This window comes from Haliotis cracherodii, unplaced genomic scaffold (assembly GCF_022045235.1).
Source record: "Haliotis cracherodii isolate W230 unplaced genomic scaffold, xgHalCrac1.p SCAF_28, whole genome shotgun sequence".
Lineage (NCBI taxonomy): Eukaryota > Metazoa > Mollusca > Gastropoda > Lepetellida > Haliotidae > Haliotis > Haliotis cracherodii.
This window is the reverse complement of record NW_027266284.1, coordinates 3,327,170-3,345,128: the sequence shown is the minus strand read 5'-3', so window position 1 is coordinate 3,345,128 and position 17,959 is coordinate 3,327,170. Positions and strand designations below refer to the sequence as shown.

At 39.9% G+C, this 17,959-nt stretch overlaps 1 protein-coding gene across 3 annotated transcripts in view; it reads right to left on the bottom strand.

Annotated features, from left to right (window-relative positions):
- The window catches only part of LOC139473343 (pre-mRNA-processing factor 40 homolog A-like), a 53,053-nt gene that overhangs the window by 23,382 nt on the left and 11,712 nt on the right, over positions 1–17,959 (bottom strand). For all 3 annotated transcript variants that reach the window (XM_071255869.1, XM_071255871.1, XM_071255870.1), the window contains exons 10-15: positions 17,380–17,482; positions 13,299–13,436; positions 12,545–12,636; positions 10,649–10,757; positions 9,860–10,010; positions 1,100–1,233 (exon numbers count right to left, since the gene is read on the bottom strand). In XM_071255869.1, coding sequence (XP_071111970.1) covers positions 1,100–1,233; positions 9,860–10,010; positions 10,649–10,757; positions 12,545–12,636; positions 13,299–13,436; positions 17,380–17,482 — 727 coding nt within the window. The remainder of the gene's footprint in view (positions 1–1,099; positions 1,234–9,859; positions 10,011–10,648; positions 10,758–12,544; positions 12,637–13,298; positions 13,437–17,379; positions 17,483–17,959) is intronic.

Below are 17,959 nucleotides of genomic sequence, written 5' to 3'. Positions count from 1 at the left end.
TCACATCACACTCATCCACAACTAACATTGAACTAGTGATGTCAAACTTCATGAATTTTAGAATGAAATATAAGTTTCACAATGTTGAATGTTTGCATATGCTATAAAAGACTGTACAGGCAGCACTGACCCCAAAGACTGTGATGTGACCTACCGGTACCCTATTTACTACCCTGTGATGCACTCCATGATGCCCCAGGCACGGGACCTTTAGACTTTCAAAATTAGGCTCCCAAACACTCTTGAATTTTGTATGAGGCATGTTCCTGAAGTCCGCTAACAGTCTAATTGCTTCAAAATGACCAACACACAGAGTTTTCCTCAGAGGACATTCTATACCCAGTAGGTTCTACATTGTGTCAGGAATGCATGTGTTACCTACCACAAAGCTCTCCCTGTTGTTTGGACACACAATACCCAGTAGGTTCTACATTGTGTCAGGAATGCATGTGTCACCTACCACAAAGCTCTCCCTGTTGTTTGGACACACAATACCCAGTAGGTTCTACATTGTGTCAGGAATGCATGTGTCACCTACCACAAAGCTCTCCCTGTTGTTTGGACACACAATACCCAGTAGGTTCTACATTGTGTCAGGAATGCATGTGTCACCTACCACAAAGCTCTCCCTGTTGTTTGGACACACAATACCCAGTAGGTTCTACATTGTGTCAGGAATGCATGTGTCACCTACCACAAAGCTCTCCCTGTTGTTTGGACACACAATACCCAGTAGGTTCTACATTGTGTCAGGAATGCATGTGTCACCTACCACAAAGCTCTCCCTGTTGTTTGGACACACAATACCCAGTAGGTTCTACATTGTGTCAGGAATGCATGTGTCACCTACCACAAAGCTCTCCCTGTTGTTTGGACATTCAATACCCAGTACGTTCTACATAGTGTCAGGAATGCATGTGTCACCTACCACAAAGCTCTCCCTATTGTTTGGACACACAATACCCAGTAGGTTCTACATTGTGTCAGAAATGCATGTGTCAGAAATGCATGCGTCACATACCACAAAGCTCTACCTGTTGTTTGGACACACAATACCCAGTAGGTTCTACATTGTGTCAGGAATGCATGTGTCACCTACCACAAAGCTCTCCCTGTTCTTGCGCTGCTGGCGCTTCATCCTCCGCCGCTCCCGCTCCCGCTCGTCATCATACTCCTGCTCCAGCATGCGAATGTGGTCCTCAAAACAGATCAGGGCATCCTCCTTGTCCATATCTGACACCAGAAACAGTGATCAAAGTCAGTCGGCATATCAGCAGTGTTGGAAAAAATAAAACCCCAGGTTGCCATAGGACCCACAGGTTTTAGGCTCTGACTAAACTCTTCAGACCCTCATCTGAAAAAACTACATCTTATTGTGACCAACAAAAAAAAAAGTAAATATACCACAGGCCAAAAGTACCCATGTAACTTTTAAACTATGAGTTCAACATGAGATCTACCTGCCATGGGCCTACAGGCCGGCACTTACTTGAAACAATGCATATCACTCTCGTCAACTTAAGCACCCAAGTCAAACTTAATTTATTTGAGCCCTCTCATAATTGCAAACAAGGCTAAACTCAACTTACTAAAATGACACAAATATATAAGTTCAGGCTAGTACATTATGACTTCATGAGACCACACAGAGCCATGATTGGGTGCCAACCCCCTAGGTAAACGGAGTGGACAAGAAAACATGCCCCGGGTCGTCCTGTAAGGCAGACCCACCCCTGTTCCCTGGACACCTGTCAGTGTTCTGTTACTCAATACAGACTGGGATCATTACAATCTCTCATTTGTGAAGACAATTCCAGCAGCTGCATGCTATTGAAACAATAATCAATACCAGTTCTTCACTTTTCCCAAAACATCCATTAACTCTAAATGTGATTGTCCTTTGGAATGGTTCTTGTTTTGTATTGAAGATCAGAATAAAATGCTTTCAGAACTATTATCCATTTATCTTATCTGACTACAAATGAGTTTGTCGCCGGGCATTGTCTCTAACACTGCTTCTTCCATGGTGAGTGTGTATTTTCAAAATACAGACAGAGAGTGAGTGAGTGAGTTGGGTTTAACGCCGCTTTTAACAGTATTCCAGTCATATCGTGGCGTGTCAGCTTAATGTGTGAGGAAAGCCCGAAGTGATGCAGGTCTCAGATGTTTACCACTTCAGTGAAACCCACCAGCACGGGTATGGTGCTGACAGACCCAGAAACATAACCGGGGTGAACTGGGATTCGAACCCACAATCATAGGTTTCTGGCATGCGAAAGGGACGCAACTCTGCACAGCGAATCGCGGCACCTTAGAAGACTGGACCACCCGTGCCCCCTATAATACAGACAGACTGATAGGGGAAATAACCAGGCAGCTGAAGACTGCTGCCGAGTAGTAACACCCATGACTGAACATGCTGGTGTTTGTTGCTTAACACACCACTCGGGCCTACCTGTATTCCAACTATAAATATTCAAATCTGGACCAGACAAACCAGTTATTGATATCATGAGCAACCACAATGGCCATCAGAGTACAATCACATGCATTCAACTTCATCACCGAGCCTGACCACAGAAGTCATAACTCACCTCCTACAGCCAGCATGGGTTTCTAACTCAAAATGTCCAGCAGTTAAACATGGGGGTGAGGGTGATGACAAAAGACACCATCCCACATGCAACTGAGATCTATCATATTACTTGACACACTGATATCCTGGCTATCTTTGACTTACAGTTAGCAACAGGTATCATGGTAATACTCATTTTTTTATATTTGGTAACAAATATTGAAAATTATACTCCGATGAACACATAAAACTGTCATGGACAATTGGCAAAATATATCCGAGACAATCCAAACTACTGTATAATCTGGTAATAAACTGCATTATTTGAAAAAGGTTGTCAGACAGGGAGATTTCCCCAGGTTCAAGTGCTCCCATGGGTACAATGTGTGAAGCCTTTTTCTGGTGACCCTCACCTTGATGTGGATGAATGTTGGTAAAACAAGTAAATGGTACCTGACTCACAACATACTACAACCTGAACTGTATTACTACTGGCATTCTTTAAACACTGTCATCAACGTCACAGGAGAGTAACATGTTGCCAATAGTAAGAGAGATCAGGTTCCTTTACAGACATGTCTGAAAGAAATATCTAATCTTCTCCAAGTCTGCATTGCCTAAGGTTGCCAACATGAACCGAACAAAAACACAGCCTGAAGTTCTTCTACCTTAATTATTCCACACAGAATAGAGCGCATGGAGAACTGGAATAAACAGCTTCTAGTTATAGAATAACCCAGTAAACAAGCTTAACATTCACACTGAGGGGTTTTCTGATGCATATTTTAATATGTTCTGAAAATTGAATGTTGTGAGAGTATTGCAGTCATGCGGCAAGAGTGCAACCATTGACTATAAACTGACCCATGGAGGTAGAATATTAACTTTCCTATCAGTGTATGTAAAATAAATAGGAAACATAAGACTGGTTTGAAAAAGGACAATGCTTAGTGTTGTCCACGCTTTTGTAATACATGAACGGGAAATCTGGACTTTTTTACATACACCAAGACAAGAGATGAGTACATGGTGCACCAACAGTTTTCTTTGACAGCTCTACGTAAACTTCTGTGAGCAGACATAATACTGTCTGAGTGAGTGAGTATGGTTTAAGGCCGCTTTTAGCAATATTCCAGAAATATCACGGCGGGGGACACCAGAAATGGGCTTCACACATTGTACCCATGTCGGGAATCGAACCCGGGTCATCAGAGTGAAGAGCGAACGCTTTAACCACTAGGCTACCCGACCGCCCCTAATACTGTCTGAAGCCTGAACCGCTTATGATATATCAAAGTGATCTGTATGCTTATTTATAATGCTACACATTCTAAGACGTCAAAAGAAAATACAGATGATACACATCCATGTGGCAGGACTCCCTTTGTTAAGAAATAATACATCATTCAGTTCTCTGTGATGGAACCACAACATATTTCTGTAGTGTTTTGTTCATGGGGAAGCAAACTGTTCTAACAGACATTTCAATATTGAACCTCTTGGTACAATCACAAATAATATGAAAAGATAAAATCCTATTACATTCAAAACCTATTAATGGTGAAATGGAGACCTTAGACTCCCACGTGCACCTGAATGTGTAAGTGTAATCTGACTCAATGTGCACATTATTGATAAGTACCAGCCTCATCATCAAATGTACTGAATTACAGGACAAGTAAAAGAGTTGACATCATGGTTTGTGTTGTCTCTGAAGGCACTGAGGAAAGGCCATATTGGTATTTCTAAGATGCTTCGCTAAACAGTCAAACAGCATTAGAAATTTTGGCATTAGTTCTACAGGTCCTTGCCAAACTGCCTAATAGCTAAGATATTACAAGGACCAGTAGAAATTTGCCATTATCATGTTTTTCTATATGTTATCATTATAAGGACGAGAAGACCAAAATTGTTAGTTTCTATCACTATCAAAGGGTAATAAACTACAGTTATATAAATATACTTTAACGCTTTAATAGTTCTGGGAAAAACTATACATTATTACACCAAACATTGGGTTAGTGCAAACCTTATAACTTTTCTGAGAGCCGGACTAACCTTGTGTTTCATTAGATATGGGTTTAAAATCAAATCTGTAATAAGCATGCAAAACTATACTTTATTACACCACACATGAGGGTAGAACAATTGTGAACAAGCAAATATAATTTTAATATTGGACATGCATGCATTCCATCGGAATGGGGTTGTTCCGCTTCAATTGTTTCAGTACAATACATTCATATGAAGAGTCTTCAGTTATCAGGATAAATTGTACAAGTTTGCCTAACAGATTGGGTACATGTAAAGTTGGGGATTTTTAACAACTTTTATAGAAATAAAGTAATCTCCTGAGAATTCAATATGTAAGAAATAGTGAAACACGAAAAACAAAAATGAGAGGAGCAAATCCTTTGTGGTCAAATTTGCACCTGGCATCAATATTCTGTCAATTAAACGACCCAAAACAATTTTAGAATGATTATATTTTCATTCTAATAATGTCTGCATATAGGTCATTATAAAAAATGCAATCAATTTTGGTAAAGTAGTACATTCAGGTTTACACTAAATGAAACGGGTATTCATTAAGTTGCTGTTGGGAAATTGTCACAATGACTCACAATTACACTGCAAAGGAAACATGCACATGCTGCAGTTTGAAACATTTACATGTTAAAATATTAAACTTGTTTGTTTCTAATTATTTTCTCATACAGAATAGTTGACTTAACTCAGTGTCAATACTGTCATGGCGATGGGTATTAGTCAGTTGTCAGTTGTGTTTCTTTACTTTTATGAGTGAGTCTATGGACGCTATTCTGTCAAGTGACTGGGTTTTCCACACAACATGTCGTATATGCAGTATCGAGATACATATCATATCGTGGCTTCTGTATCAAGATATGTATGGTATGGTGTGTTCACTGACAGTAGTATGCAGGATGTTTACAGGAGGATTATTGTTGATTAAGGAACTGGGTCAGTGTTGCCTTTGTGATTTAGTGTCAAGCTAAGGCAACTTCTGTTGAATTTACCATATCAGTGTAATGAATCTGTTTTTAATTAATTAAGTCTTGTTACAACACACACATTAGGTTATCCCCAAGAAATGTATTATTCAATGTGTTTAAATTGCCTAAACTCATAACTGGTTGATCAAGTAGCCGTTTTACAACAGGATATTCATAACTGAACACATTGAAAACATTAAAGTCACTAAAATATGAATGTTTTACAGAAGTGGAGAATACATCATGGAAGCCCTGTGCCACAGAAACAATCAGATCGTGATAGTTGAAAAGAACAGACCCACAACTGAACTGAATGTCAACCTCTTTACCTCAACCAAAAGGTTGGAAGTCACTTTTTGAAAGGTGAGTGAGTTGGGTTTAACGCCGCTTTTAACATTATTCCAGTTATATCACGGCGTGTCAGCTTAATGTGGGAGGAAAGCCCGAAGTGATGCAGGTCTCAGACGTTTACCACTTCGGTGAAACCCACGAGCACGGGTATGGTGCTGACAAACCTAGAAACATAATCGGGGCGAACCGGGATTCGAACCCACAATCATAGGTTTCTGGCGTGCCCAAGGGACGCAACTCTGCACAGCGAATCACGGCGCCTTAGACGACTGGGCCACCCGTGCCCCCCTTTTTGAAAGGCATATTATGGCAGTCAATTTATTTGCAGTTAACATTAACTTTCTCTTCATATTCAGAATAAATCATTGATGGCCAATAAAATAATTGACAATCAACTACCCGGTAATACTGTATGCAAGTGCTCAACCAGATGGATTTCCTTCACAATATTCAACTTCAACACTCTCTGGGACTTTGGTAGTTTGGGGGTGGGGGGTGGGGGGGGTGTTCTTTGTTGTTATTTTTTTGTCACCAATATTCCAACCACATGACCGGGGTCTGTAAATAATCAAGTCTGGACCAGACAATCCAGTGACTGACAAAATGAGCCTAGATACAATACAATACATGCAAGCCTGACTTCCCTATCCTGAAAGTCAAGTGAGCACATGGGTTGCTGCAGACAGATGTTCACCGACTGTCTCCGTTCTTTGGGGATATCAGACAGCTTGGTGTTCATGACATAATGTCACGATCAGCACTCCTGAATGATATCAACATGATTAATGTTTAATTTAATGAGCCTTGTTAATTAAATAAGGTTCCTGTTTTCTTATCCAAGAGTAAAAAACTCTGCAACAATGAAGCACCACCACAAGCAATGAACACTCATCGTAGTGTTTTACAACATCAACATTCATCATATAACGACAGATTTGCTGACTTGAAGAAGTATACTTCAGACTTGCCATGGTAGACACTTGATGTCACCATATTTGGACATGATAACTGACCAGTGAGACTCTCTTCCATGTGGGCAATATCAAAGTAATAACTACCAGTGTTACTTGTACATGTCACACCACACATAAGAAAGATGTGGGAAATACATAACTGCATTTGTTTTTATTCATTTGAGAAATTAGTAGCACTCTGGCAGATGGATATTATAAAGTGTTCTAAAAGGATAAGGCTTTATCTACACGTGGACAAATATTCAAAAAGTTTTTCATAACTAGAATTAGGAGGCTTTCTGTGTGTGCGTGTGTGTGTGGGGGGGGGGGGGGGGGAGTGGGGGTTGGGCAGCGTCCTTTACACAGGGTTGAGTTTTTTAATGTTTTTGTCCACAACACAAACACACTACTGTGAGCATGTAACACCAGAAATACCATGTCAACAAATCCGTACTGAAGTATGCTAATTAATCATATAATTACACTGTCTGGTTATAAAAAGTGTTCATCATATATCATTCAATATTGTATCAATTCATTTCGGCAAAATGGTTGGTGAAGTGATCAGAAGATCGCAAAACTCAACATTATTTACAGCAACCAGGGTCATATTGCCGCTCTTGACTCTGTGAAACGAACTTTAGTGGATAGAAATATCATAAATGCCATACATTGAATTGCTGAAAGTCATATTTGTTGTAGTTTGACCATTATATGTCAACAAAGTTTTCGCAATTGTGGGCGCTGGAGCTTCGACGAAAAAATATCTGGCAATGGCGATCAGCTGAACCAAAGTGCTTCGCTTGTCGTTATTAATTTATTTCACATATATATAGAAAAGCTGCAATTAACATGATATTGGAATAAATCATTCCTGATAAAATAATAGTTTCAGATACCATTCTTCTGCTCATTGTATCAAAATCCTATAAAATCCTATAAAATCGAGAAATGTGTGTACAGATGATTGCAACTTCGGGCTCAGGTTACGAGACAAGACACACGGTAATCTTAATTTCTGCATATAAAACAACGCCAAACAGAACAGGAAATACAATTTAATCGGTAAACCATCATGTCTAGCGATGTTTTATCTCAAATTTGTATGGGCAAAGTCTAATTGTTATTATCCGTTCGTTTCCCTGAATTTGCTGAAGGGATACGATGTAATGTCTTTCTGTGGAAGACAAACACGTTTTTATTGCAAATGAAGGGATTGTGTATGTACTGGTGACGTGCTTCATTCCGATTGCCCTTATAGATGGGGTATATAATCTAGAATCGATTTCCTGCTTATTTTACACATGTAATTGTAAATCTTAAATCTTAAATCTCTGCATATGAAGTATTGTCCCACATACAGTACAAAAAATACCATTAAATTTGTACTTGAAACCATCATCATGTCTTGTGATGTTGTATCGCAAATTTAATGTTTTCATTGACCAAATTTGCAAACAGCAAAACAAGCACACAAACTCCTATTGCCGCCATGACCAAAACACACGAGATGCGCAGTAATTTGAGTAAAGCAGTGAGCATGAGAGGGGAAGTAACTTCACATTATATTGGATCGCATTGTTTTTAAGTATTGCAGCACTTCACTGTTGGGGGCCATGTGTTCGAGACACGGAATATTTAAGGATTTCATTTTTTTTTAAAATGGAAATAAAAACGAAACATGCAGCAGACTTTATGATGATGCGGCGGTGCCTGAGAACCAAAAATATCTTTTTATTTTACCCAACCCTTCCTTTTTTATTCAAACAGTTAGACTTGATCATAAATCTCAGAAAAGAGTTGCAGCCAGCAGACAACCAAAAGCGGGATAAGTATTCAAATATCTTACAAACGTCATTTTACAGTAGTCCAAGAGACTGTTACATGGGCAAAGGGATTTAATACCAGTGTAACAGGAGGCAATCGCTGATAACTCTGTGACAAGGATAGTGTTGACTCTCGCATGTCTAATGTCTACACACAGGGGTGTTCAAATAGTATGCCCTACTTGCCCGACCCGGGAAAGTAAAGTGGCAGCCAATTGGAAAAATAATTTAGTTGCCCTCGGGCAGGAATGACAATCGGAAGTACTAACTTAGAAGATGCATTGTGTGTTTGTCAACTGCAGATGAAATATGTTACTTGACATTTTTCTATTCCACTTATCTCCCAACAGCTCTTGCTGCAGTTAAATAGAATTTGTTGTTAAAAGTTGTCTTCTTTTCTCTAATTTAGCAGGGCAAGTTGATGATCAGGCTGGGCAAGTAAAATATTAAGGTATAAAATAAAATATAAATCTGTGGCTTTACATTTAATGACTTTCTTTTGGTTTATATTATTAAAGTTTTATCAAATCATTAAAAAAACATGACACTATAAAGGTTTCAAGGCTTATTCATACACTGTGGTATTTGGTACTTGATGGGGAATGCCCAGAGTCTCTGGTCCTGTTAGTAGAGAAATACAAGTACCTTTCACAACCACACTTGACCCTCGATAGGGTGTTACCAGATACCAAATGGTGCATCTTATATGCATGAAAACTGAATGCAAATGAAAAATGGATGCAAATATAATACAGATGAGTATGTCTGTCTAAATCATTAAAACTAAGTCAATTATAGCATTCAGGGAAGACGCCATCCCCACCACACCACACCACACCACACCACACCACACCACACCACACCACACCACACCACACCACACCACACCACACCACACCACACCACACCACACCACAGAGGCGGTCAGTGAGGACAGTGTATTGAGATTCTATAAAGTTCAGGTAAAACAAGGATGCAAACACATGCAAAAGCATTACACAAGAAAACCCTCGAGAACTCTGACCCCAGTTCCCTACCTTCCCACACCTGATGGTCTGTCCATCTTTACCACCTGCAAACCATCCTACAGTTCCCAGCCTACATCTATGACAAAGAGGAGACAACACTGTATGAACTCACTCTGTAGATCCGGGTCCTCTGTGAAGCGGGGGTTGTCCAGCAGCATGGCCTGAGCTTCCGACCATGTAGTGCAGTATGTGAGACTCGGCATGCTGTCAAGGATTTCATTGAACAGTTTGGTGTTGCGCTTTCTTAGTGTCTTGGCTTCCTCCTGAAGGCATGAGAGAAGGAATGAGAGGCTACAGAAGCGGCCATGTTCATGCTAAATCCACACACCACACAACAAGACACTGTTGGTTGAAGTGAGGTAAAAGATGATGTTCTCACTACACCAACACAAGGTTCATACAAAAATTAATGTAGTCTTTTGTTCACCATGTTCAGGCCTTCTCAAATCATTCATCATACTAGGCTAAAAGTAAGTGTGCTTTCAAAAGATAATTGAGGAGAATCTTACTTTGATTTTCTGTCAGAAATGCTCCATTTGTACATTCAATTACACAATCAAAATATTTAAGTCCACACATAATATCTATAGGCTGAATTACAGACTAATCTTTGTCTATATAATGTGATCATGCAATATTAGAACAAGTAATTACCATATATTTATTGGAATAGTCCTTGAGTTAAGTCATCGTTTCAAGGCATTTAATGAAATATTTAGGGCTTCTCACAGCCGATTCCAACTGAAGGCTTTGCCAAGCTTGGCACCGATCCAGAAAGCAATCATAGCACTATGACTGTCATAACTGATGTGAAGAATTGGAGTTACGATGATCTTAACTCTGTGATCTGGGGAACAGGCCCAGGAGTTCACACTGCAGCTGCCTACATGGAGTTACCTACCTTTTCCCGTTTAGCAAGAAGATGCACAACATCATCAAACAGATCCCGGCGGTCTCGCTCGTTGACTGCCCGCCACACCTCCAGGTCTCCAAACATGTTGTCAGCTTTCCTGTAGTTAATATTAGTATGATAAGATGAGTTGTTTTCAATCACAAACAGTAAAGAATTAGACATGTTTAGAAATTACTGCAACAGCAATTTAAAGTTATTCAATGTCAGACAAGGGTTTCCAGTGTGTGAGTGAGTGATAGAAAGCCCTAAGCTACAATCATCAATATTACAGCTGTACCACAACAGATGATAAGTAATCCAATTTGGACGAGATCATCCTCGATTCTATTATGATATAGACGCTGGACCAATCCACACCACAGCTTTCATTTCACTAACCTAGCACAAACATTCTTTTACTCATCAGCTTGAAGCCAACAACCAACTGCCTCTTCTGAACGAGAGTTTGGATTAGATCAAGATTCGTACAAGCGAAGTGATTGGTCATGGTTCAGTCCAATATTTAATCAACTGAGAAGGTGATTTAGCTGGTAAAGATATTTTGAGAATTTTGATAGGGAGGGGTGTCCTAGTGCTAGTATAATTTCCTGCTGTATCTGAGGAGACCGACATAGAGGAGAGCCAGTTATCAGTGATATCACCACTTCAGTCATGAAAGAGCAGGGTGACTCATGAGTCCAGGGTAAATACCTTAGCCGAAAGGAGACATGATACGCACTCGACACCCGAGAATGGAGCAAAAACACCAGTGGTTGATATAACACAAGCACTTATCAGGTCAATCTCATTAAAATCATATCTTAGTTCTCGCTTTCACTAAACAAAGATCTGAGGACATCCCATTAACGGTCACGTCAGAACGACCTTTCATCCAACCAATACGAGCGTCTCTTACCAGATCATGAAAGTGACAGTCGGAATGTGTTTTCTACTCATGCAACCTCCAAAAGGTTAATTCCGGGTATTCCGAAAGACAGTTACGGGTTTTATGATTATAGCTATACAATCTAGGCCATCTATAAGACATTCCTGAATGTTCTTATCAGTTTTAATTTTTTTTAAATGAGAATACGTCAAAACATGTTTCGAGGCGTAGTCGCCAGTTTGAAATTTGTGTCATAAAGCTCGAGAAAGTTGCCTTCTGATTGGCTAATGTTGATTTCTTGTCAGTCATTACAATGGTCGGTCAAAATTTGCGAAGGTCGTTCTTATGTGACCAATAATGGGATGTCCTCAGATCTTTGCTTAGCGGTAGCAAGAACTAAGATCTGATTTTAATGAGATTGCTATCAGGCAGGTCATGCATTGTAACTATGTCATTCTGTTCTGGCAGACAGTGTGTTGAATAACACAGTGACATCTCTACAGTACAGTGTATCCTCTGATCACTGTCATGTTCTAAGCCAATGTGTGCCAGGTCCAAGCACTGTCAGCCTGACACAGGAGCCTACCAATGAGGTCACAATGAGCGTCTGATTATGTGTCCCCTCTGAGCCTGTCCGTACTGATTGTAAGTTTTACAGCAAGAATTCTCAACAGATTCCAGAAAATATTGTAGGAAGTCACAAGTATACAAGTGTCTCCTGAATCAGTATAAGGGGCAGTGAGGTAGCCAGCCATGTTCACTCATGTCGCCAAAGTACAGGGTTCAATTCCCAACATAGATACAATGTGTGCAGCCTAATTCTGGTGTTCCCCGTCATGATACTGCAGAAATAACGTTAAAACCATATTCACTCTCTCCGAAATCAGTAAGGTTAAAACATTTTTGGATGAAATGCCACTTCATCAGATATTTCCACCTTAGTATACAATGGTATATGTCAGTGAAGTAGGCATTTTCTACATCTTCAGCTGCTGCATCAAACAGTGGGACAATCTTACCAGTATTTCACTGTAGAGTTCATCTTCTCATTGTTACACAGGAAGTGTTCCAGGTCTTCCTTGGCCTGCTTGGCTCGTAGTCGCTGCTCATCCTAGCAACACAACAATAATCAATAAATGTGTATGATGTCATAACATCATGAACAAAACCTACTAAAGAATAAACACCAAATGAAAGTTCAAAGAAATGTTGTGTTGGATAAATAATAATATACTCCCTTCTCATGCTTGTCAGGGAAAATGGGAAATGAATCTCATTAAAATTACATCTTAACCCTGATACGCTTACCCTTCTGGGCAAATATCCGACAACCTTTAACGTCACATGGACCCTGAGCAAATTTTGACCATCCAATCCAATGAATCATAATGAATGATGTTTGGGTTTCTTGAGCCATTCAAATGTCAGCTTTCAGATGAAGCATTGGCGTCTTTCTTTATCACCTTGGGAATTTTGATCATAGCAAAAGAAAACCACCACATAAGACAAATATTCCCTCAACAGTGCACCATTGTGGTTGGAAACAACAGGGTGTATAAGATATCAACAACAATATACTTCCAAGGGAGGTGCCCCAAGATCTCAAGGTACACAAAGAAAATTAAATCAACACTGACAATTTTTATTTCTGTATTTGGCATTCTGCTTCTTGGCATGAAGGCAAATTAATATCAGGCCTTAGTAATACTTAGATCATGTCCTTGGCATAGTCACAACCACACAGTGTTAAACGCCCTGCAGCAGTGGTCGTACCTTCTCCTCCTTAGCCCTCTGTGTCTTGTATTCATTGAATGCTTGTTTCTTTTCATTGAGATGTTTGAGCGCTCCATAGCGTGGGTCATTGATGATGAGTTTCATGGCCTGCTCCCAGGAACAGTTGGACGGCACCTCCTGCAACATATGTACAACAGATGTATATCTACATCATACTGCCTGCAACACAGGTGCAACACATGTACATCTACATCATACTGCCTGCAACACAGGTGCAACACATGTATACCTGTATCATACTGCCTGCAATACAGGTGCAACACATGTATACCTGTATCATACTGCCTGCAACACAGGTGCAACACATGTATACCTGTATCATACTGCCTGCAACACATGTATACCTGTATCATACTGCCTGCAACACAGGTACAACACATGTATACCTGTATCACACAGCCTGCAACACAGGTGCAACACATGTATACCTGTATCATACTGCCTGCAACACAGGTGCAACACAGGTATACCTGTATCATACTGCCTGCAACACAGGTGCAACACAGGTATACCTGTATCATACTGCCTGCAACACAGGTGCAACACAGGTATACCTGTATCATACTGCCTGCAACACAGGTGCAACACAGGTATACCTGTATCATACTGCCTGCAACACAGGTACAACACACGTAAACCTGTATCACACTGCCTGCAACACAGGTGCAACACAGGTATACCTGTATCATACTGCCTGCAACACATATATACCTGTATCACACTGCCTGCAACACATGTATACCTGTATCACACAGCCTGCAACACATATATACCTGTATCACACTGACTGCAACACATGTATACCTGTATCATACTGCCTGCAACACAGGTATACCTGTATCACACTGCCTGCAACACATATATACCTGTATCACACTGACTGCAACACATGCATACCTGTATCATACTGCCTGCAACACAGGTATACCTGTATCACACTGCCTGCAACACAGGTACAACACAGGTATACCTGTATCATACTGCCTGCAACACAGGTGCAACACACGTAAACCTGTATCATACTGCCTGCAACACATATATACCTGTATCACACTGCCTGCAACACATATATACCTGTATCATACTGCCTGCAACACATATATACCTGTATCACACTGCCTGCAACACATGTATACCTGTATCACACAGCCTGCAACACATATATACCTGTATCACACTGCCTGCAACACATGTATACCTGTATCACACTGCCTGCAACACATATATACCTGTATCACACTGCCTGCAACACATGTATACCTGTATCACACTGCCTGCAACACAGGTATACCTGTATCATACTGCCTGCAACACAGGTATACCTGTATCATACTGCCTGCAACACAGGTATACCTGTATCATACTGCCTGCAACACAGGTATACCTGTATCATACTGCCTGCAACACAGGTATACCTGTATCACACTGCCTGCAACACATGTATACCTGTATTACACTGCCTGCAACACAGGTATACCTGTATCATACTGCCTGAAACAAGGGTATACCTGTATCACACTGCCTGCAACACAGGTATACCTGTATCATACGGCCTGCAACACAGGTATACCTGTATCATACTGCCTGCAACACAGGTATACCTGTATCACACTGCCTGAAACACATGTATACCTGTATTACACTGCCTGCAACACAGGTATACCTGTATCATACTGCCTGCAACACAGGTGCAACACAGGTATACCTGTATCATACTGCCTGCAACACAGGTGCAACACAGGTATACCTGTATCACACTGCCTGAAACACATGTATACCTGTATTACACTGACTGCAACACAGGTATACCTGTATCATACTGCCTGAAACACGGGTATACCTGTATCACACTGCCTGCAACACAGGTATACCTGTATCGTACCTATTATTTTACCAGAAATAACATATTCTTATACCTTGTTAATTAAGAAGGCTCTACATCTATTTAAAAAAAAAATAATCATAAGAGTGGCACTTTAGTACATTGCCGGATACATTTCATGTATGGAACACATTGACAAGTCACTGTTTGACGCTTCCTGCAGTCTTTCTATTTTTATTGTGAAAACAATACGTTGACATAAACATGACAAAACTAGTGAAAACAAATCCAATTATGACTTTTTATTAGTGAGAGCATGGCATCTATGATATATGTATCCATTCTCTGACAACATTTCACGGTGTCAATAGCAGTAATCTGATCGTGATTCATCTAAATGAGATTGGAGTTGGTGCGATCTGCCAAACAGATGACACATGATGTTACCATAATTAATGTAAACGATATTGAAGTAAATATGGAACACAATTAATATTCATAGATAAGAAACATAAGTCCAGATCTGCAATGATCACTTTTCATAACCAGATAGTGTAATACTGCAGCAGATGTAGCCCTTGCACATATTTAATTCTTCATATAATCTTTAGTGTCTGCAATTGAGTGTTTGCTTTTCTCTGATTAACTCTTACATAGCGGTAAGGATAGATTAAATGTAGTTCATTGTCCTTCAGGTTTAAGCCTTTAACAAACCCAAGCCATGACGTGCTCAACTGATTGGCCAAGCTAACCCTCTAAGTTAACCCTTTGTCTCAGGGCATGTACTCAGTCTGCAAACACATTCTACACAGACTGAGTACACAGCAAACCACTAAATCAGGTTAGTTGTATATGTGTGTATATATTTGTACTTTATATTATTGCATTTAAATATTGCAGTATATTAAACCTGTATTATTAGTAAACTAAAAGTGTCTAATATTATCTAAATCTCAGCTATAATCTATTTAAGAAATTGTGGTAAACTAGGCTTATATATTGTAAGCTTTTGTAATTAGTAATGTATAACTATATAATCTCTTTATTCTTGTATGAATGAGACAAGAGTGTAAGTGTTGTTTTACGGAATATGCTATGTTAATATTATGATACACATTTTAGACAATCAGAAACGTTAGCACCGTAATTTCCAGCCACCTTTTTCTTGTTCACCTCAGCGGTGCAGCTTAGAGCTGAGATTTGATGGTTGTTTTAAATAAATATGAGGTAAGGTGACCACAGATGAACCTGGTTGTGTAGCCTATGGTTTGTTTAGCAAGTTCCAATAGGTTGAAATAAGTGCCATTCATATTTCATGCAATATCGAGCTGTGATTCAAACTGAGTGTGAAATCTTGAATAAGGACCAAGATGGAGGGTGTCACTCCTTGTCTATATATATAAAGAGGGATGTGATTTTTTTTCTATTTGAATATATTATCCTTTACCCGCTATCATCAAATTCCTGTGCACTATTACATGTTGAGTCTGTTACTGTTAGATATGAAATGTGTCATACCATAATTATCATGTAACTAGTTCTATTATTAGATCAGTTAACATTTATCGAATAACCTGGTACATAATTGTCATATGCCTCAATGTATTTTGTCAAAAATTCATTAATCTTATTATACTTAGAATAATTATCCATCTCCCCGAACATTGTACACAGCTAAAATAATGCAAAATTCATTTTACTTATTTATCTTTTTCATGTTTTAGGGTGTTCAAACAATTTTACGGTACTCTTTTGGTACATTGACTGCCCTGTTACAATACCAGAATTAACTTGTGTACTGTGGTACAGATTTGTTGACATGATATTTCCAGTGCTGTGTTGGCAGTCACTTAAATAAGTAATAAAAACTCAAAGCATGCATGTATGACGCACACCCCCTCTATACAGCTGTATTTGTGGAAAAAAATGAATAAGATTGTATTTCCATACTGAACTTCATGATCATCTGTTAACTGATATATACTGCTCAAAAGAAGTTAAGGATCACCTGATTCTTTCATATTACAATAGTTAATCTCTCATGCCATGACAGATTAACATTACCAATATGAAAGAATCGGGTGACCCTTAACTTCTTTTGAGTAGTATATATTATATATGCAAGCTTGGGTGATTAATTTGCTCCAGTCGGCAAACGGCCAGGAACACCCTTTTCAGCCAGCTGTTACTACCAGCATGAGGCACACATGGTAGGTGCAGATGTAGGTAACAAGTCACCTTCTCCTTCAGCAAAGCCTTGAATGCCTCCACCGCCTCCTTCTTGTTCTTGAACACCAGCGGGACTTCTTTCTTGGGCTGCTTCACCTCCTCCACGTCAGAGCTGGAGAAAAACAGTTATCTTCATCATCTATTCTAACTCTGGCTCACGACTGAACTGCACTCACCAGGCACATTTCATCTGTCTCCAAGTTTTCACAAATTCTCCTTGCAGTTAACACCCCCACTTATCTTCCGAGCTGCTACCTGCTGGCCAGTCTGATGTCTCACTGTACATGTACACAACACTGATCATGTTGAAGTCAGAGAGTGCCTGGCTGGCCACTAAAGCATGGCTTTGTGTGGGAGGTGCAAGACTTGGCAGTCTGACAGTGATCTCCCGGAGGGTCAGTCGGGTCTTGACCCTCAAGGGGGACGAATGCCTGCAAGATGCCACCTCTAGACTACTAGCCAGTGCTGCATTATCGTTATAAGTATTCATATTAACATCACAAATAACATGTTGTGGACCCAGAGATGAACATTCCAAATATAATGAGTCCAGGATACAAGAAGAGCTCAGTGCCAACTTACACTTGTC